The sequence below is a fragment of the Mus caroli genome, unplaced genomic scaffold (assembly GCF_978045245.1).
Source record: "Mus caroli unplaced genomic scaffold, Mus_caroli_1 scaffold_5, whole genome shotgun sequence".
Taxonomy (NCBI): domain Eukaryota; kingdom Metazoa; phylum Chordata; class Mammalia; order Rodentia; family Muridae; genus Mus; species Mus caroli.
Window position 1 is genome coordinate 73,028,588 of NW_028227260.1, and position 21,621 is coordinate 73,050,208.

Genomic DNA, 21,621 nt, shown 5'->3' on the forward strand with positions numbered 1-21,621 from the left:
CACTGTGGGAATGGCTTTAAGACCCTCATCCTAACTGCCTGGAAGTCAGCTTCCACTAGCAGCCTTCAGATGAAGATGTAGAACTCTCAGCTCCTCTTGCACCATGCCTGCCTGAATGCTGCCATGTTCCTGTCTTGAAGATAATGGACTGAACCTCTGAATCTGTAAGCCAGCCCCAATTAAATGCTGTCCTTAAAAGACTTGCTTTGGTTCCTGTACAGGGGAACGCCAGGGCCAAGAAGTGGGAGTGGCTGGGTACAGGAGTTTGGGGGGAAAGGTATGGGGGGAAACTTTTGGGATAGCATTTGAAATGTAAATGAAGAAAATACTTAATTAAAAAATATGTTTAGAAGAATGAGAATCGATCCATTCCTATCTCCTTGTACTAAGGTCAAGTCTAAGTGGATCAAGGAACTACACATAAAACCAGAGACACTGAAACTTATAGAGGAGAAAGTGGGGAAAAGCCTTGAAGATATGGGCACAGGGGAAAAATTCCTGAATAGAACAGTAATGGCTTGTGCTGTAAGATCGAGAATTGACAAGTGGGACCTCATGAAACTGCAAAGCTTCTGCAAGGCTAAAGACACCATCAATAAGACAAAAAAACCACCAACAGATTGGGAAAGGATCTTCACCTATCCTAAATCAGATAAGGGACTAAAATCCAATATACATAAAGAACTCAAGAAGGTGGACTCCAGAAAGTCAAATAACCCCATTAAAAAATGGGGCTCAGAACTGAACAAAGAATTCTCACCTGAGGAATACCGAATGGCAGAGAAGCACCTGAAAAAATGTTCAACATCCTTAATCATCAGGGAAATGCAACTCAAAACAACCCTGAGATTCCACCTCACACCAGTCAGAATGGCTAAGATCAAAAATTCAGGTGACAGCAGATGCTGGCGAGGATGTGGAGAAAGAGGAACACTCCTCCATTGTTGGTGGGATTGCAAGTTTGTACAACCACTCTGGAAATCAGTCTGGTGGTTCCTCAGAAAATTGGACATAGTACTACCGGAGGATCCAGCAATACCTCTCCTGGGCATATATCCAGAAGATGTCCCAACCGGTAAAAAGGACACATGCTCCACTATGTTCATAGCAGCCCTATTTATAATAGCCAGAAGCTGGAAAGAACCCAGATGTCCCTCAACAGAGGAATGGATACAGAAATTATGGTACATTTACACAATGGAGTACTACTCAGCTATTAAAAAGAATGAATTTATGAAATTCCTAGCCAAATGGATGGACCTGGAGGGCATCATCTTGAGTGAAGTAACACAATCACAAAAGAACTCACACAATATGTATTCACTGATAAGTGGATATTAGCCCAAAACTTAGGATACCCAAGATATAAGATACAATTTGCTAAACGCATGAAACTCAAGAAGAATGAAGACCAAAGTGTGGACACTGTGCCCCTTCTTAGAATTGGGAACAAAACACCCAGGGAAGGAGTTACAGAGACAAAGTTCATAGCTGTGATGAAAGGATGGACCATTTAGAGACTGCCGTATCCAGGGATCCATCCCATAAGCAGCTTCTAAACGCTGACACCATTGCATACACTAGCAAGATTTTGCTGAAAGGACCCAAATATAGCTGTCTCTTGTGAGACGATGCCGGGGCCTAGCAAACACAGGAGTGGATGTTCACAGTCAGCTATTGGATGTATCACAGGGCTCCCAATGGAGAAGCTAGAGAAAGTACCCAAGGAGCTAAAGGGATCTGCAACCCTATTGTTGGAACAACATGATGTACTAACCAGAACCCCGGAGCTCTTGTCTCTAGCTGCATATGTATCTAAAGATGGCCTAGTCGGCCATCACTGGAAAGAGAGGCCCATTGGACTTGCAAACTTTATATGCCCCAATATAGGGGAATGCCAGGGCCAAAAGAATGGGAATGGGTGGGTAGGGAAGTGGGGGGTGCTATGGGGGACTTTTGGGATAACATTGGAAATGTAATTGAGGAAAATATGTAATAAAAATATTAAAAATTTAAAAAATAAAAATAAAAATAAAGAAAAAAATATGTTTAACAAATCAAAAAAAAAAAAAAAAAAAAAAAGACTTGCCTTGGACATGGTGTCTGCTCACAGCAATAAAACCCTAAGACACTATCCAATCCCTAACTTTAGAGCTCAGGAAATCTTGTGGAATACAGGGAGGAAAGGTTGTAGGAGTCTGAGGGGATGCAGGACACCAGGAGAGTCTCGCCCTCTGAATCAACTAAGCATGGCACTTATGGGCTCACAGAGTCTGAAGCAGCAAGCACAGGGCCTACATGGGTCTACACCAGGTCCTTTGAATATATTTTATAGCCATTAGCTTAGTATTTTTATGGGACTCCTGACTATGAGAATGAGTGTCTCTCTGAATCTATTGCCTACTCTTGGGGCTCTTTTCCTCCTGTTGTATTGCTATATCCAACTTCTATAAGATAGTTTTTGCCTCATTTTATTATATTTTATTTCACCGAGTTGCTTGTTATCTCTTAGAAGCCTATTCTTTTATCATGAAAGACAAAGGATTTGGAGGGGAGGAGGAGGAGATGTGGGAAGGAACTCTGATGTAGATTCAGAGAGACACTCATTCTCATAGTCAGAAGTCCCATAAAAATACTAAGCTAATGGCTATAAAATATATTCAAAGGACCTGGTGTAGACCCATGTAGGCCCTGTGCTTGCTGCTTCAGACTCTGTGAGCCCATAAGTGCCATGCTTAGTTGAGGAGAGGAGAGAGGGGAAAATTATAATCAAGATATATTGTAGGAGAAAATAATCTAGTTTCAATAAAAGAAAAATGACAAAGGATAAGAGTATAGTTTATAAGATATATAATATAAAAACAGCTTATAGAAGTGGAGTGGAGAAACATAAACATGGAGGCTTTTTGTTGTTTGTTGTTTTGTTTTGTTTTACATCTGTGCTGAGTTGAAAGGTGAAATAATTCTCAGCTCCTTCTGGTTTTTGTAGGTTCCAAGTGTTCTTGTCCTTTGTTTCTTTTTCAACATGTTTCTTATTGCTATGCAGGAAAGTTTGTCTGTATTTGTGTTGTCCTCTTGATGTTCAGGACTTTTTTTTTTTTAGTTCTTTATATATTTTAGATAATTGGTAAAGAGTTTTTCTTACTTTGAGACTGCTGCTTTGCTTGAATAAAGATGTCCTTTGCCTTACACAAACTTTGCAGCTTAACGAGGTCAAACTTATTGTTTGTTTTAATGACTGTGCTAGCCACGTCTTGTTCAGAGGCTTTGGTGGGATGACCATTTTTACTATATTAATCCTACCCATCCACGAGTATGGGAGATCTATTTCTGATATCTATTTCAGTTTCTTTCTTCAGTGTCTTAAATTTTTTATTATGCAAGTCTTTGACTTGCTTGGTGTCTTCATCCCTGTTGTAGTGCTGTAAAGAAACACAATGACTCAAGCAAGTCTTATGAAGGAAAGCAGTGATCTCTTCGTTGTCTTATTTTTCTAGCTAAGACTTTGCATACTATAGTGAATACTATGGAGAGAGTGGATATCCTTGTCTTGTTCCAGATTTTAGTGAAGAAACTCTTCATTTAGGTTGACATAGGCTGTGAGCTTGCTCTAAATTGACTTTATTATGCTGTGCTATGCCTAGTCTTTCTAGGATTTTTATCATGAAGGGATGTTTGATTTTGTCAAAGGGCGTTTCTGAACCTAGCAGATGATCTTATGGTTATTATATCTCAGTCTGTTTATGTGTGCAATTGCATTTATTGATTTACATGCATTGGACCTTACCTCACTTTCTGAGATGAAGCCTGCTAAATCATGATGAGTACTCTTTGATGTGTTCTTGGATTCCATTTGCAACTATTTTATTGAGAATTGTTGTATGTATGTTTATAACAGATATTGAGCTATAACTTTCTGGTTTTCCTGAGTATTTATATGGATTTGGCATCAGGGTAATTGCAGCCTTATAAAAAGTACTAGGCAATGTTCTTTCTGTTTTCTTTTTGGGGAATAATTTGAGGGGTATTAGTGTTAATTCTTCTTTGAAGTTGAAGGTCTGGGAGTTCTGTATTGAATACATCTGGCCCTGGACCTTTTGTTGTTGTTGGAAAACATTTAATTATTGCATCTATTCCACTGGGAGTTAAGGGTCTGATTAAATTGCTTATCTGATATTGATTTAACTTTGGTTAGTCATATATATCAAAACATTTACCCATTTCTTTGAGATTTTTGTTTGATGGAGTATGGATTTTTAAAGTATGTCTTTATGATTCTCTGGATTTCCTCAGTGTCTATTGTAATGCTTCCTACCTTTCATTTCTAATTTTATTTACTTGGGTCTTTTCTCCCCATTTTTTAATTTGGCTAAGGGTTTATTAATCTTGTTGATTTCCTCAAAGAACCAAGTGTCCATCTCATTAATTCTTTGTATTGTTTTTTGTTTGTATTTTAATGATTTATTGAGTTTGATTATTTCTTGCCTTTTACACTTTTTGAGTACTGTTTTTTCTTATTGTTCTAGACCTTTCAAGTGTGTTGCTCAGTCACTAATATGAGCTCTCTCCAGTTTTGTTTTTGTTTTAATATGAAATTGAGTACTATGTATTTGCCTCTTTGAACAGCCTTCTTTGTGTCACTTAAGATTGAGTATGTTCTCTTCAGGCTTCATATCCCTGATGTTGGGCAGCCACAGTGAGTCCTGGGAGCCACCCTCATCCCAGGTCTCTTGGACTTTCTAGAGGTTCCCCTTACCCCCACCCCTGAGAGCTGTGTATTTCCATTCATTCTCTTGGCCCTCTGGGCTTCTCTCCTGTCTCCCTCATAAAACTGATCTTGACCCCATTTTCCCATCCCCTCACCTCTCCCACCAAGGTCCCTCCTTCTCTCTGCCTCCCATGATTATTTTGTTTCTCCTTCAAAGTGGGACTGAAATATCCTCACGTGGCCTCCCTTCTTGTTTAACTTCTTAAGGTCCGTGGGGTGTATCATAGGTTTTCTTTACCTTTTGGCTAATATCCACTTATTAGTAATTACATACCATGCATGCCCTTTTGGGCCTGGGTTACCTCACTCAGGATGATAATTTCATCATTTGCCTGCAAAATTCATGATGTCCTTATTTGTAATAGATGAATAGTATTCCACTGTATATATGAACCTCATTTTCTGTATTCATTCTCCAGTTGAGGAACATCTGGGTTGCTTCTAGTTTTTGGCTACTATGAATAAGGCTGCTATGAACATAGTGGAGCACATGTCCTTATGATATTGTGGAGCATCTTTTGAGTACATGCCCAGGAAAAGTATAGCTGGGTCTTCAGTTAGAACTATTTTCAAATTTCTGAGGAACTGCCAGATTAATTTCCATAGTGGTTAGATAGGGCTCCCAGTAGAGGGATAGGGACACCAACCCACCTTCAAATTTTTCTACCCAAATTGTTCCTGTTTAAAATAAATGCAGGGACAAAAATGGAACAGAGACTGAGGGAAAGGCAATCCAGTGACTGGTCCAACTTGGGATCTATCTCAAGGGAGACTCCAAGGCCTAACACTATTACTGATGCAATGTTGTATTTTCAGACAGGAGCCCAGCATGGTGTCCCCTGATAGACTCTGCCAGCAGCTGACTGAGACAGATGCAGATACTTACAGCCTGTGCTACTCTTAGATGACTAAGTATTCACATATATGAGCCTATGGGGGGCATTCTTATTCAAGCCACCAAAGAAGGTTCTAATCTATGTTTGGGTATAGTGCAATTGGTAAAATCACAGCCCATGTGCTCAGTGTATTCAAACACTATATCTCATTTGCAGAAGCAAGTACAGCAAATAGATAGACCGAAATAGAATAACAGTCAATTAAAAACAATGAGTGCTTCAACTCCAGAACTTCTTATGGAGTAGAGGAGCAAGAAAAGTATGGTGTGTATTATTAGTTACTAAGGTAAGGAACAAAAGGCAAACAAGTAGAGGAAACCTAGCAACAGAATCTGTATTCACTTCTGTTTTCCCGTGCTTCCCTTCATTGTAACTGAAATGAGTGTTTTGCCACTATTACCCACTTCACAGGATGGCTAATCTCCAATTATCCCTTGCTTATTTTCTGAAGATTGTAGCAACTCATAAATGGACGCATGCATTGAATTCTTCTCCTTGGTTTAATTTTGAGAGATCACATATACATATGTATTTTTTAAAAAAAAACTCTAAGGTTTTTTTTTTTAATATAAAATTTCAAGGTATTCTGTTAATGATCCTCTAGTTTTCACAGGTGTCTTTTTTAATTTCCCTACTTTCTTTTCATTTTCAATTTTGTAAATTTGTTTTATTTCTTCTGTGATTAATTTGGCTAATTGTTTAACAATATTGTCTATCTTTTCAAAGAACCAAATTTTTGTTTCATTTTCTTTTTTATTCTTTGAAAATCATGTACATGTAAAATGTTGAAATCAATTTAATGTCTTTTTAACTTGATTAAAATATAATACTCCCTTGTGTCATCTCTCTGGGGGCCTCTCCTCCCTCTAAGCACTCACACACCCTTCACCCCCTTCAAATTCATGGTCTATTATTCTTTACTTATTTTTATACACATATATGTGAATAAATGTATAAATGCAACCTGCTGAATCTGTTTAGTGTTGCATACACACACACACACACACACAAACTCTTGAGATTGGATAACCATTTAGGGAGCTCATCTCTAGGGAAAATTAATTCTGCCTTTCTCAGCAATTTTTAATTGTCTGTAGATCTTTATCTAATGATCGAGACACCTACAATTTCCCCCTATTAGTGTTGGCATGCTAACTGGTGTTGTTACTGTTCAGGTCTTGTTTAAGCACCTATACTGTTAAGATTTCCTATATAGAAAACAATAATCTTGCAGCAGATTTCTTGGATCTCTGTCTTTTCCCATCTATCTGCCACCCCTTCCATGGTGTTTCCTGATTTTTAGTTCTAGAGCTGTATTGTAGATTTATCCACTGGATCTGGAGTATCCCATAGTTACTTGTTCTCTGCATTTTGACTAGTTGTAACGTTCTTAAATGGTCTCCAATTGTGTGATGAAGCTTCTTTGATGAGAGGGCAAAGCTATAGTTACTCGTATATGTAAGTATTTCAAATGCAGTTAGGAATGATAGTGGTTTAGGAAGCAGTAGTAGTAGGTTCTTCTCTGAGATCTGTGACCTCACTAGCTACCAGCTGACTAGATTTACATTGCCAGACATGATTTCCTTCCTATTAAGTAGACCTCAAGTCCAATTAGGCAGTTGTTGGTTACCACCAAGATATGTGTCACTGTTAACCCTGCTGACCATTGTTGTAGTTCATCGATGAATGTCACAGCTAGGTGAGACTACTGAATGCTTTTCTCTCATGGTAGCTTGCATAGCATCTTCTGGAATTATGAAGGTAAGTATTCATAGATGGAGTCTTTTGGGTTATATCCAGCTTGGTTCCTCTAAGAGTTTTGTGTTTGAAATGTATGCTGGGTTTAGTAACAGGACTTACCTTCCACTTTTGGAGGCAACCGAGGCTCAGCCCCAATATTACTATTTTTTCCATCTATTATTTTGAGTTTGTCTTTTTCTTGATTTTTCCTGAAATCTTGATATCCAAATAAGATATCTCTTTGTTTTCTCTGAACACTTTGTTAAGTATAGTCACACATACCTATAAACTCCCAAAGTATAGGATATTCCAAATATATTCCAAAATTTCTGGAAAATCATTTCTTTTTAGTTATCAATTTATTCTAGAATTTAAAAAAGATCTTATCCCTGATTTCTGCAGTGACCTACTAATAATAATTCAGTGTGTAATGTTCAAATTCCATGTGTATATTTTCTATATTTTCACTTACTATTGTTTCTTAGTTTTATTCTATTATAAAACATAAGACATTATTTTGATTAACTTTTATGTTTTAAGACCTACTTTAACATATAATATGTGATGTATTTTAGAGAAAGTTCCATGGGCTGGTGAGAAGAAAGCATATCCCACATCTATTGAGTGAAATATTATTTTCCAGATGTTTCTTGATTCTATTAAGTCCGTAGTAAAGTTTTAGTAGGAAGTTTGATTAATTTCATCTAGATGAGTTATCGCTTTATGAGAATGGGCTATGATGATCTTCCATCATTATTGTATTGGAACTTCTGTGTTCCATTATGCTCAGTAGTGCCTGCTTCATGAAATTGGTTACATCAATGATTGGTGCATATTTATAATTGTAGGTCTTCTTGATGGATAATTAATTCCATTAATATGTAGGATTCTTCTTTATGTCTTCTAATTTATTTTGATTTAATATCTACTTTGTCAGATATTAGAACAACTACTCCCTGCTTTTAGCTTCTGTCTGCTCGGCATATCATTTTCCATTCCTTTATATTTGGTATGTTTAGTTTTCCACCAATAAAGTGTGATTCTTACAGATATCAGATAAGTGGATCTTGCCTCTAAACCAATCATTTACTTGTTCTTTAAACTGGAGAGTTAAAACTCTCTCTCTCTCTCTCATTATTTGTTTTAGGTTAGCTTCTGAGGGTGCCTGTCAGTAGTTCTGTGTCTTGTGTTGCTTATGGATGGCACCATTGCATGGGCTGGGATCCTAGACAATAAGAAAGAAGTGTGTGAGCTGTGCACATGCAGTTATCTCTTATTCCTGACTGGGAACACAATGTCACCAGCTGCATATTCAATCTCCTCTCACCATGATTCCCTGGCAGGGAGGGTGGACTCTATCTACCCTCAAATGATGATGCAGAGTAAAAGCTTGCCTCTTCCAGTTGCTTTTATCAGGAATTTTACTGCAGCAAAAAGACAATGACTACATAGTGTATGTATTTTATGCACCCACAAAGCTCCTCCCTTGAAGCAACACACAGACTTCCACTACTTGAGCCTGCCTGCTTTCTTACTCTATTTTAGAAAGCATAACTTTCTTTCTCCTAACCTGTTATTTTTGTTTTTAACCCCAATAAAACCTTCCTCATATCCCCTTCTAAGACTGTTCATATGAAACCAGGAACCTGCAACAGAAACCCTCCATCCACATGAGTAACAGTTACAGCATTTAAATTTTGTAAGATTAAAGAATTCCAGAAATAAGCAGTGGTCATGCATAACAATGATATGTTTGTGCATGTTGTAATGATGCTGAACTATGTTGTCATTCCCTTGCAATGTCAGAAACATATACATACACTTATATTATTTTCTGTGATGTCAGAATTTATTAAAAATAAATTCACAAGGTTAAAAAAATAAAAATAAAACTCTCTCTCTCTCTCTCTCTCTCTGTGTGTGTGTGTGTGTGTGTGTGTGTGTGTGTGTGTGTGTGTGTGTGTGTGTGTGTGTTTGGAGGGTGGGCCATACACATGCCATAGTATCCATGTGGAGGACAGAGGCCAACTTGCAGAAGCTAATTATCTTTTTACACCATATAGCTCTCCAAGTCCCTCCTGTATTGGATGTCCATATCCTTCCCTAGATTTGGAAGGTTTTTTGCAATGATTTATTTTTTAATTTTGAAGATGTATTATTTTGTGATTATGATCATTTTTCATGAATAACATGCATGCCTGATGCTTGCAGAAGTCAGAAAATGGCATTGGATCCTCTGGAGCTGGAGTTAGGGATGGCTGTAAGCTGACATGTAGGACCTGGGAACTGAACTCAAGTCTCTGAGAACATTGAGTACTCTTAACAGCTAAGACACCTCTCTGGCCCCTAATTTCTTAGTTGTGAAAAGATTTACTTTTATGTGTGTGTGTGTGTGTGTTCCTGTGAAGGTCAAAAGATATGTGGTTTTGAGTTGACTGATGTGGGTTCTAGAAACTGAACTCAGGTCACCTGGAAGAACTGTCAGTACCCTTAGCTGCTGAGACTTTTTTTTATTAGATATTTTCTTCATTTACACTTCAAATGCTATCCCCAAAGGACCCTATACCCTCCCCCCACCCTGCTCCACAACCCACCCACTCCTGCTTCCTGGCCCTGGCATTCCCCTGTACTGGGGCATATGATCTTCACAAGACCAAGGGCCTTTCCTCCCATTGATGGCCAACTAGGCCATCCTCTGCTACATATGCAACTAGAGACACAGCTCTGGGGGTTACTGTTATTTCATATTGTTGTTCCTCCTATAGTGTTGCAGACCCCTTTAGCTCCTTGGGTACTTTCTCTAGCTCCTTCATTAGGGGCCCTGTGTGTTCCATCCAATAGATGACTGTGAGCATCCACTTCTGTATTTGCCAGGCACTGGCATAGCCTTACAAGAGAGAGCTATATGAGACTTTTCTTTATTTCTTTCTTCTCTATTTTATTGAGAATGTATTTCAAGCATGCAATGTGTATTTCAGCTTCTTTTTCTATCCTATACACTCTTAAATTTGCTGTTTTATATCCTGAAATTATTAAAAATGGTAGTTATGCTTGCTTATTTTTTCTATTGTTGTCTAAATGTAACAATTCCTACTACTGCCTTCTGTTTTATCTGGATTATCAGTATTGCACTCTGCTGTATTTTAACTTGATTTAGTTATTCATTTCAATTATTTAGTCCATGTTACTGATTTTCTGAAGCAACCCTTGAATTCAGAACTTCCTGTAATTGACTTATAAAATTGACTTCCTTACTTTATTTATCTGTATGACTCATCCTTGGGGTCAATGATCATTTTTCAAACTGAATTTTGACTTCTTTGTATGGAAGTCAACCTTTTAATATCTTTGGATTTAACTATTAAGCACTGTGGTCTTTCAAGAGTCATATTTTCTTACATTTCCCTATTTCTTGTGTTTCTAAGTTGTGATTTGGGCATTTGTTGAGGTGAGTGTCTCTTCTACCTTTATTTTGGGGATATTTTACAAGTCAGCCTTATTTTTGAGGTCTCAACCACAACACTGAAAGAGAAGAAATCCAACTGCTGCTCTAGCAACACCACTAAACTAAGTTATAAGGAAAGATACAATTTAAATTTAGTCAAGGCCTGGTATATGTCAATCACACTAGAAAATAAAATAGTAACAGTAATGGAAAACAAGCTGTGAAGTTAAACATTTACTAGGAGAGATGTAATTTAAAAAAAAGAATATAAGGAATGTGACCATGAAAAAAGAAAAGGAAAGAACACATGTTAAATAAAAGTTAAAAAAATAAAAGAAGAAGAATGTGGCCTTGCATTATCCAGAAGAGCACTCGGGATCCTTCTCTGCCAAGTGAGTCACTTCTGCTATACTTTACTGGGAAATGGACTGAATTCAAATGTAATGACTAAATTTTTAGGTAGAGGACATTTAAGTAGGGTGTATCATTCAGGCTGTAGCATAGTTACTGTTCACTGCACGTATTCAAGTCTACAGTAAGATAAAGACACAAGGAAAGGCAGCTGTGTAGATAGCTCAGGGGTTAAGAGTACTTGCTGCTCTTGCAGATGACTGGAGCTCAGTTCCCAGCACTCAAGTTGTGTTGCTTACAACTGTGTAAAACTTCAGCTCCAGGTGACCCAATGCCCTTTTCTAGCCTCCATGGGCTCATGCATTCATATGCACATGCATACATGCACACATACAAACAAACAAATCTTTAAAAAAAGAAGAAAATGTAGAGCAGACAGGTGTGAAAAATGTAAAGTCTGTTCAGGAAATGAGAGTAGGTTTCACGTTGTGGAGAAGGGAAATGAAGCATCTGTAACTGAGACATTAAAGAGAAATCTCCCTTGAATGAGAAAGGTTTTTTTTTTTTTTTTACGGTAAAGTCACATATTGTGACAAGTCACATATTGTGACAATGTTAAAACATTTGTAAGGAGAGACTTAAACTGAAAATGCAGCTGAAGGGTTTCTCTGCTCAAAAATAACTGTCTAGGAAAGTGTTTTTCCAGGTTCAGCAATAAGGGCATACAAAGGCTAGTACGGCTATGATAGAAGGGAGCCAGATTACATCTTGACATCCCAGCTGAACTTGGCAGCATCATACCCACGGTGATGCTTTTATAGACATATGAAATGAGAGACTTGGGGGATATCACATTTTGTGTCAACGTTCCTGAGAGGTGTAAGGAGTCCCTAAAAGTCCATTTCAGGAAACTGTGAAAGTGAAGTGTAAGTTGCAATGAAAACTCCAGGTTTTTGGAGGTATTAGTACAATAAGATCTCTACTGAGAAAATCTGAAGGTATCCATGGAGCCATTGAAGACATACGTGTTACAGGGAGCGGATCTGGAGGAGTAGGGATTCCCAAGCTTAGTGGAGCCCAGATGATGTCATCATAAGTCCCAGATATGACACATCAAGATGTAGGATTCTCCTGCTAGCCTTTGCTTTTGCTTTAATCTGATTTTTCCTTGCTATTATCAGGTTCCTCCCTTTTGGAACGGGATTGTTTATTCTGGAGCCTTGTAGGTTAGAAGTATGTAACTTGTTTCCTGATTTTGTAGATATTCACAGTTAAGAGATTCTCTTGAGTTTTAGAAAAGATTTTATACTCTATTAGAATAGTGTTGGGATTGACTAAATGCATTTGAAACTGAATCTTTAGAGTCCTGAGCTGGAATGTTATGGTCTAAAGTTATGTATTTGGAAATAAAATTGAATGGTAGAGTTGTAAACACTAACTTTGACTGTCAACTTGATTGAAGTTAGAATTTCCATGAGAATATACCTCTGGCTGTATCTGTGAGGTTATTCCTAGAAAGGATTAATTAACAAAGAAAGACCCTTCAGGAATGAACTGCAGACCCAGACTGAACAAGAAAGGAGAAATGTAGCTGAAGAGCAGCATTCATCTTTTTGTGCGTTCAGACTATGAATGCAGTGTAACCAGATGCCTTATGTTTCTGCCTCCATACCTTCCCAAGCGTGATGGGCTGTACCATCAAACTCTGTGCCAGAATAAAAACTTCTTTTCTTAAGCTCTTTTTGTAGGGTATTTTGTCATATAAATGAGAAAAACCACTAATAAATTCCTCTCCCTCTTCCTGCCTTTCAATGGTTCCCTTCCTCTCAATAGCCTCCCCATTTGCTGCGGTGGGACCCCACACACACACCACGTATACATATATGTATATATTTAAATTTAAGTTCTGCATATAAGAGAAAATATGTGTTACTTTTTTATTTCATTTCAGTTTAGACCTGTTCTTCCTCCTTCATCTCTTTTTCTACTTCTGTGCCATATATATTTTTGCTTTTATATTAGACACAGAAGAAAAAAGTCAGCCTTCCTCCTCCCCGAATCTGAGTTATTTTACTTGGAATGATAAACCTCTGGCTCACTCAATTTTCCTTCAAACAAAACATCTTTCTGCATATACTCCCTTGGTCTACAGGCATTGAGACTGATTGTATATCTTGGCTCTTCTGAATAGTGCACCAAGAAACATGCAAGTGGCATTCTTGGATCCTTCAGTTCTATATCCAGGACGAATATACCTGGACCACATGCTAGTTCTATTTTTAGTTTTTGAGAAATCAGCACACTGACTCTCATAATGATGACAGTCTCACCAGAAGTCAGTTTATTAGTTTCCCATTGTTATTATAACAAATTACTATATGTATAGAAATTACTATTTTATAGTTTAAGAGGTCAGAAATCTAAAATCAAAGTTCTGGCAAGGCTGCTTTCTTTCTTCAGGCTTAAGATGTTTCCTAACACTTTTCAGCTTTTCGATTCTACCTTCACTCCTGTGCTCATGGCCCTCTTCTTACACTCTCGTTTCCTATTTCTGTGGCATGTCTTGCTATTCATTCTGGCTCTGTTACCCTCCTCTAGCAGCAACTCTTGGCTAACCTTAATCATACAAGGTAACATTCCCCAGCTCAAACTTCTTAAGTTAAAGACATATACAAGGTATGTTTTACTATTTAACAGACTTACAGGCCTCAGAGATTAGCATGTGGATATCTTTGTGGGGTAAATATTTATCCTACCATGGATAATCATTGAGTTTAGAAAAATCACAGAGATGTAGGTAGCACATCTTTAAGGGTATGAAGATGAGGAGAATATAATTTCTAGGTTGGGAAATGACATGAATGCAGGTAGTAGATATAGAAACCAGCATAATTTATAAGAAGACCATTAAAGAGACTAAGATAAATGATGCAATTAAGTGGGAGGAGAAAAGTCCAGTTCACACTTTTGCCTTGAAGGCAGAAAGATCCCAGTTTTCTGGATTAGTGACTGGGAGTTACAGAAAGTTTCTAAGGGAGACTTCAACTGGCAATGTGTAAGCAGTGGTTTTGAAGATGACAGGACACTGACTTAAATATTTTGGCTCTGTTGAAGCATCACTAATATCTAATAATTCATCAAAAATATTTGAAGATAAATTGGTAGCAATACCAAAGGAGAATGAAAAGGCAAGGGAATGATAATTTTAGACTCTGTCCATCTATAGGTATGCAAGACACAAACAACAAAGAACTTCTTACAGTGCTTTGTAATAGAAGACAATTTCTGTTTCAGAAGGAGAGGGAAAAAATCCATGAGGCTTACCTCATTGCCACATTACTTCCATCAATAACAATTGGTCTTAAATTATCACTATTGTCTATTTCATCTTCAAGAGACAATTCAGGGCTTGCAATCTCTCTGGAGCTAGCTCCTCGGGGCAGTAACAGACTCAAGTTGACTTGTGCTTCCGAATCACCTTTGTTTCCAAGTCTGACAAGCTCTGCTAATACATCATTAATAAGAGATTCTGGGCCTAGTTTATTAAGCACTGATTGAATTTGCTCTTCTGCATAACCCAACTTTAGAGCAAAATCCATCTTGGCTTGGTATTCTTTCTCCAAGTCTAGCTTCCCATCCTGTAAAATGCTGCTCTGGGAGAAGCTTGGCCGGTCCAGGCAGGGTGACCGACAGAGCGGACGATGTGGCTTGGAGGGCATCTCTTTCTTCTTCAGTTGAATATCTGTAGCTTGGTAGCTGGTGTGACCACTCTTACAGCTCATCTGCTCAGGATCACTCTCAGAGTTCGCCCATTCTTCAGGATCAGCATTGCCTCGGTCTGTGCTGTCCTCCTGCTTTGGCTGTTGCTTCTCTTCCTTGGAAGCACTCTTCTCCATTTTTGGTGTCTCCACTGCAGCTGTGGCCGTCATCCCGTTCACTGGGTACTCTGAGATCTAATCAGCTATTTTTCTTTTTAACCTGTTTGGAATCCATGTATAGTGGCATTCCTCTAGAGTAGAATGCAGGGAGAGCAATGGTGCAAGAATTTGTCTGTTTGGTTTTGTATGTTCAGATGTTAGCAGTCTCTACAAATAAGCACATATGGCATAATCATATATAGTAACATTCTGGGAAAAACACAAAATACACAGTTTTTCCCTCAGAAATTACAGATTCTCTCGAATTTTACTTTCCTGTTTACAATGGTATAAAGAGTCATTAATTCCAATAGTTCTAGATGAAATTTCAGTAAGGGTAATAAAAGTATGACCCCTAAAACCATAGCTAAAGTTATTATTACAAATTCAAGAGAAATTGCATTCTATCAGTTTGTGTGTGTGTGTGTGTGTGTGTGTGTGTGTGTGTGTGTTGACAAGACTCTTTTTCTTTCTTTGGTCAGGGATACACAGCAGAGGTGTCTTGTTAAGACTGCAATCTACTGCTGAAAAGCATATCCTCATCATTAGTGTTTACAAACTATTAAGAATCTCATCTAAAGAAATTGAATAGAGATAAAAATTGCTTTTAGACAACTAAAGTATCATGCAAGACATTACAAAGACATACTGTAGCTGAGAGAAAGTGTGTGTGTATGTGTGTGAAAACTCATTCCTTAATATATCTGCCACCTCTTTTACCCATTGTAAGTGGTAAACAAAAGGAGTAAACCAGCTATGCACAGTGATGCATACCTCAAGTCCCATTAATTCAGGAGGCCAAGACAGGAGGTTCCCTTGAGCCTTGGGAGAGATATCCCTCCCCATAGGCAACAGAGGGAGACCCTGTAAAATAGAAACAAAATATCAACTCAACTTGTTTGATAAACATTAAAATATTAATTACAGAAGAGAATTAGATGCAATTTTATTGCTAACTTCTCATATACACACTCCACCTGTCCTGGAAGTTTTCAGTTCTATCTTTTTCATCTTTTGGGATTTGAACTTTTCTTATGTGTGAAATGAAGATGTTAATTGATATCTCACAGAATAATTGTAAGGATTACATGAAAAGAATGATGAAGATACTTAGAAAAGTCAATAGAATGCAGTAAATTCTCAATATACATAAAGGAAGCAGCAGATTCCACAGTGTGCAAGGTTTTACTTTGGGACAGTGTTTCACACTATAGCCCAGGCTGGCTTTGAACTCACAGAAATCCTCTGGCTCAGCTTCCTGAGTAGAAAAAATATAAATGTAAGTTATTACATCTGTTTCAGAGCAGGGAGGTTTGGTAAGGTGGGAGTGGATAGGGTGGGGGCATCTTCTTGGAGACAGTGGAGGAGGAATGGGATGAGGAACAGGCAGAGGGAAGACCAGGAGGGGGAAAAATGACCCAACTGTAAAAAAAGATTAAATACTACTACTATTACTAATACTACTAATAATAAATAAAATGTAAAATGAATATAATTAAAGCTAGGTAATCTAGCGTGTATTCCTGGCACTCAGAAGGCTGACTTCAGAATCAGTGAGAAAGATACTGCTTCAAAACAGAAAAAAAAGTACAAGTGAATAAGCGATCATTTGCAACTTAATCTAAAGCAGCAGAGAAACATATGCTGGCAAAATTCCAAATATTGCCCCATGGAAATTTCACCAAGCCAGTTTTCTACTTTCTTCTCCTAACCACAATTTTTTCGTTTTGTAACAAAATTCATCAGGTTTGCATTTGCACAGAGCAGTTTTTCATGCTCAGCTTTATTTTAATCCATTTCAAAATGTGGTACACAATACCCACTAGAAATAGAACCACCTTGTCATGTTTATTAAACTAAAATAGTTAAATGCTAAAATAATGTCCAATAGCCATTCAGGGTAGAGCTATACAGAAACAACCAAATAGTAATCTTGATTGTCTTCAAGTGCCTAAGCCACTAGATAACTCTTTTGTAAGAATACATGTTAATTAGTAAGTTAATTTCAAAATATACCCTTATCAAAAAAAGAGCTTGAACAGAATTACTCTGTATGGATGAACATAGATTGTTAAAGAAAATTTAAGAAATCTAAGTGCTAGGCATGAGTTACCACCCTACAAGGTATTGATTAGGAAGGGACAAAAGACCTTCATAATACTATGTTATTGCCCGTGCTTCTGGTTGCCCAGAGTAAATAAATGGTAAGGTCTTATTGATGAAAACAAAACATATTTGGTAGCAGAACATAGAGAAACCAATTTGGAACTGGAACATATCATGTTAAATGAGGTTCAGAGAGACAAAAATAACATGGTTCTCATAAGCAGATGCTAGCTTCTAAATTTTATATGTGTTTATTTATGTGACAGTCTGTGTAGAGCCCAGGAAAGGGAGTAAAAGGGGCTTTAAGTGAGGGGGAATAGTAGTATCTATGTGATATGAAAGTGGAAAGGGAAATACTGGTGGTATACAGGTTTCAGGAGGCCTGGGGACATGGAGATGGAGGAAGGAAGGGAATTAACCTAAACTAAAGATGCATGAAAACATAAGCAAGTCTGTTACCTAGTAAGGTAATTAAAAATAAAAATTAAAAATGGTAAAACTAACATTGTGCTAAAAAGATAGATATAAATTATCTGGAGTAAATGTGGATATATTAAATGAATGAAATAAAGGAAGGGTATAGAAAAAAGGTAAACTACATACAGGCAAGTTTAAATAGTGGAAGTAGTGGAAATTACTGTTAGGGAAGGGAAAGGAAAATAAGATTATAGAAATTACAAAATAAAATAAGAGTCTCTCTTGGTCTTTTGTTCTCATTTGTTGTGTTTGTGTGCTGTAATTTTTCTAATGTGGGGTGAATGACTAATGCCCCACCTCCCATACTGATTTTTTTCCAACCTTGTCCTGTTGTCTGTGGCCTCAGCAACATAAGAAATGGATCATTTCTTCCCAATAAACATGGGAATGGGAAAAACATGAGGCTTTTAAAAATAAACAATAACTAAACCGAGATTTCATAACAGAGGAATCTCGTATGGCTGAGAAACACCTACAGAAATGTTCAAAGTCCTTAGTGATCAGAGAAATGCAACCCAGAATACCCTGAGATTCCACCTTAGACCAATCAGAAAGGCTAAGAGCAAAACCTCAGGACACCAATCAAAATGGCTAAGATCAAAACCACAGGTGATAATACATGTTGGAGAGGATGTGGAGAAAGAGGAACACTCCTCCACTGCTGGTGGGATTGCAAACTGGTACAACCATTCTGGAAATCAATCTGGAGGTTCCTCAGAAAATTGGAAATAGATCTACCTGGAAACCCAGCTATACCACTCTTAGGAATATACCCAAAAGATATCCCGCCATACCACAAGGGCATGTGTTCAACTATGTTCATAGCAGCCTTATTTGTGATAGCCAGAAGCTGGAAACAACACAAATGCCCCACAATAGAAGAATGCATACAGAAAATGTGGTTCATTTACATAATAGAAAACCACTCAGCTATTAAGAATGAAGACACCTTGAGTTTTGCAGGCCAATGGAGGGAACTAGAAAATATCATCTTGAGTTAGGTAACTCAGACACAAAAAGACATGCATGGTATGTACTCACTAATAAGTGGATATTAGCCAAAAAAGTACAGAATACCCAAGATACAGTCCACAGAACTAAAAAAGGTCAACAATCTAAAGGGCCCAAGTGAGAATATCTCAGTCCTACTTGGGAGGGAGAAAAAAGCAATCGTGGGATGCAGAGGGAGTTAGGGACCTGGGAGGGAAAGTGGACAGGGGTGGGGTGGGGGGAGAGAGGGGAACCTGATCTGGTACTGGGTGAGGGAAAAAGACTGAAGCCCTGAGGGCCAGCAGAAAGAATGGAAATGGGCAACCTCAGGAGGTAGGAGGTGGGGGGACCTTCCAGAGTGCACCAGAGACCTGGGAGGTGAGAGACTCCCAGGACTCAAAGGAAGGGACCTTAGATGAAATGCCAGACAGTAGGGAGAGAGAACTTATAGAGCCCACCTCCAGAAGAAAGGCACGGCATCACGTGAGGTAACGGGTTGCCATCCCACAGTAAAAACCATAATTGTTCCTGTCTGAAAGAACTGCAGGGATGGAAATGGAGAGGAGCCTGAGGAAAAGAAGGTCCAGCAACAAGCCCAAAGTGGGGTCCAGCTCAAGGGTCTCCCAAGGCCTGACACGATTACTGTGGCTATGACCACACTCCAGAAGACCCAACAAGCAGCTTGAAGAGTCAGATGCAGATATTTGCACCCAACCAATTGACAGAAGCTGCTGACCCCTGTGGTTGAATTAGTGAAAAGCTGGAAGAAGCTGAGAAAGAGGGTGACTGTAGGAAGACCAGCAGTCTCAATTAACCTGGACCCCTGAGCTCTCTCAGACACTGGACCACCAACCGGGCAGCAATCATTAGCTTATATGAGGCCCCCAACACACATACAGCAGAGGATTGCCTGGTCTGGGTTCAGTCAGAGAAGATGCACCTAATCCTCAAGAGACTGGAGGCTCCAGGGAATTTAGACGTCTGGTGGGATGGGTGGTGGGTGGTGGAGACATCCTTGTGGAGATGGGGCTGGGGAGGAGGTATGGGATGCGGAACAGTCATGGTGGACAGGGGGAATGAGGGAATAAAATCTGGAGTGTAAATAAATAAATAATAAATTACAGTTGAAGTACTACTAAGATTATAATAGGAATAGATGAAACGGACTAACAAAGATAAAAAAAGGAATCAGAAGAAAAAATTTTGCCTAATAAAAAACTCAGAAACTAAGTTAAACAAAGATATAAAGGGCAGTAAAATAAAAGGACATTCAAGTTTTAGTAATACAGTAAAAGTCGTAGTATAAGTTTGGCAAAAAGACACAACATGGGAAGCACAAAAGGCAAATTAAGATGTATGTTGTAGTATTTGTGGGAGGTCACTAAAAGTTGGGCACTGTCAGTTATATGCATTATGTGGTAGGGAGGGATTGTTGGACTTCTGAACTCTTTGATGCTGGGGCTGAGGAAAAAACATATATGTGTATATGCATATACATATACATATGTCAGAGATGATAATGCTTTTGTAGATTCCTGTCTGTGTATAAATCCTTAACATTGGATGGATATATCAGGCCTGGAGGCATATGCCTATAATTTCAGCTCTTGGAAGGTAGAGGAAGTAAAATCAGGAGTTCAAGATCAACTTTGGCTGTAGAGTGAGCTCAAGGCCAGCTCAAAAAGTAAAAATACAAATCAGGATTCTCAGCTAACCATACTTGCCATTGAAGTCTATGGACTGAGTGGGTTCTTCATTCTCTAGAGGCTCTTCAGATGATATCCCCTGAGGTAGCTAATATTCTAACCAGGGTTGGGGTTGGGTTATAAGAAGCAATCGCAGCACTGAGATCAGTAAAGACAAATTACCTGTTCTTATATTTTCAAAACCTGGTAAATATTAATCAACCTTCTGTGAGGATGAAGCTATGAGTTTCAAGGAGCCTACTGTAGTTGTAGAGTTTTCAGAATCCACAGTAGTAAATAGAATATAGGTGCTTCCAGAGGTTGATCTATCTGCTGTTCAGAGATATTAAAGCCCAGATTTATGGGTTCTTTGCTAAGCCACAGAATTAAAGGTACTTTTTTTCTATGCACTTCACTGTTTCGTTTGTTATTTTTGACATCTCTTTTAGGTTTGTCTGTCTATCTATCTTGCTCTCCACAACTATCTCTCAGTATGGCCTAGGGGCAGTGGCCAGCTAAACTTGAACTTCACTTCCTGACATGATTATCCTTTGAGTCCTGGAGTAGTCCAGTCTTAAACAAATTCCTTATCATTACAGTGCCCATATACTGCACCCATGCCAAGTTATAGAAAATGACAGAGTGGGATTTCACTTTATTTCTAACCCATCTGCTGGCAGAATCACCATCTCATCAGAGCTGGTAACTGAATTTGAGGGGTTTGATAGTTGTAGGTTGTCTTTTGGGTAGGAGTGCAGGTGCTTTCACTAGGATTCCATCTTAATTTTGTTTCCTGTTGCTATGATAAGATGCTCTGAGAAAAGCAACTTAAGGAAAAACATTGTTTTAGCTCATAGTTTTATGTTACAATCCTTTATGGTAGGGAAGTCACAGAGGCAGGAGATTTAAAGCAGTTGGGTTGCATTATGTCCACAGTCAGAAGTGAGGAGTGAATGTATGCATGCATGTGCTTAGCTTATATGGTTCAGGATCTCCTGCCTAGGGAATGGTGCCCTCCCATAGTGGGCAGGACTTCCCACATCAATTAGTATAAGCAAGAAGATCTTGCATAAATATGCTTAGAAGACAATAGCCCAGGTAATTATAGATTTTAGCAAGGTGACAGTTAACGCTAACCATCACATAGCCACAAGCCGATCTTCTGAATGAAACTTCTGCTTCTCCTCTTCATTCTGGGGACTTACAGAGCTGGGACTGTTGTTTGCTTCCCTTATTTTTTTCATTA

General features: G+C 38.4%; 1 protein-coding gene across 3 annotated transcripts in view; it reads right to left on the reverse strand.

Annotated features, from left to right (window-relative positions):
* Zc3h12b (zinc finger CCCH-type containing 12B) overlaps window positions 1–21,621 on the reverse strand; it is a 189,975-nt gene that overhangs the window by 19,818 nt on the left and 148,536 nt on the right. For all 3 annotated transcript variants that reach the window (XM_085838112.1, XM_021153442.3, XM_085838111.1), the window contains 2 exons: window positions 15,892–15,981; window positions 14,525–15,285 (listed from right to left, as the gene is read on the reverse strand). In XM_085838112.1, the coding sequence (XP_085694238.1) occupies window positions 14,525–15,129 (605 nt within the window). In that variant the 5' untranslated portion in view covers window positions 15,130–15,285; window positions 15,892–15,981. The remainder of the gene's footprint in view (window positions 1–14,524; window positions 15,286–15,891; window positions 15,982–21,621) is intronic.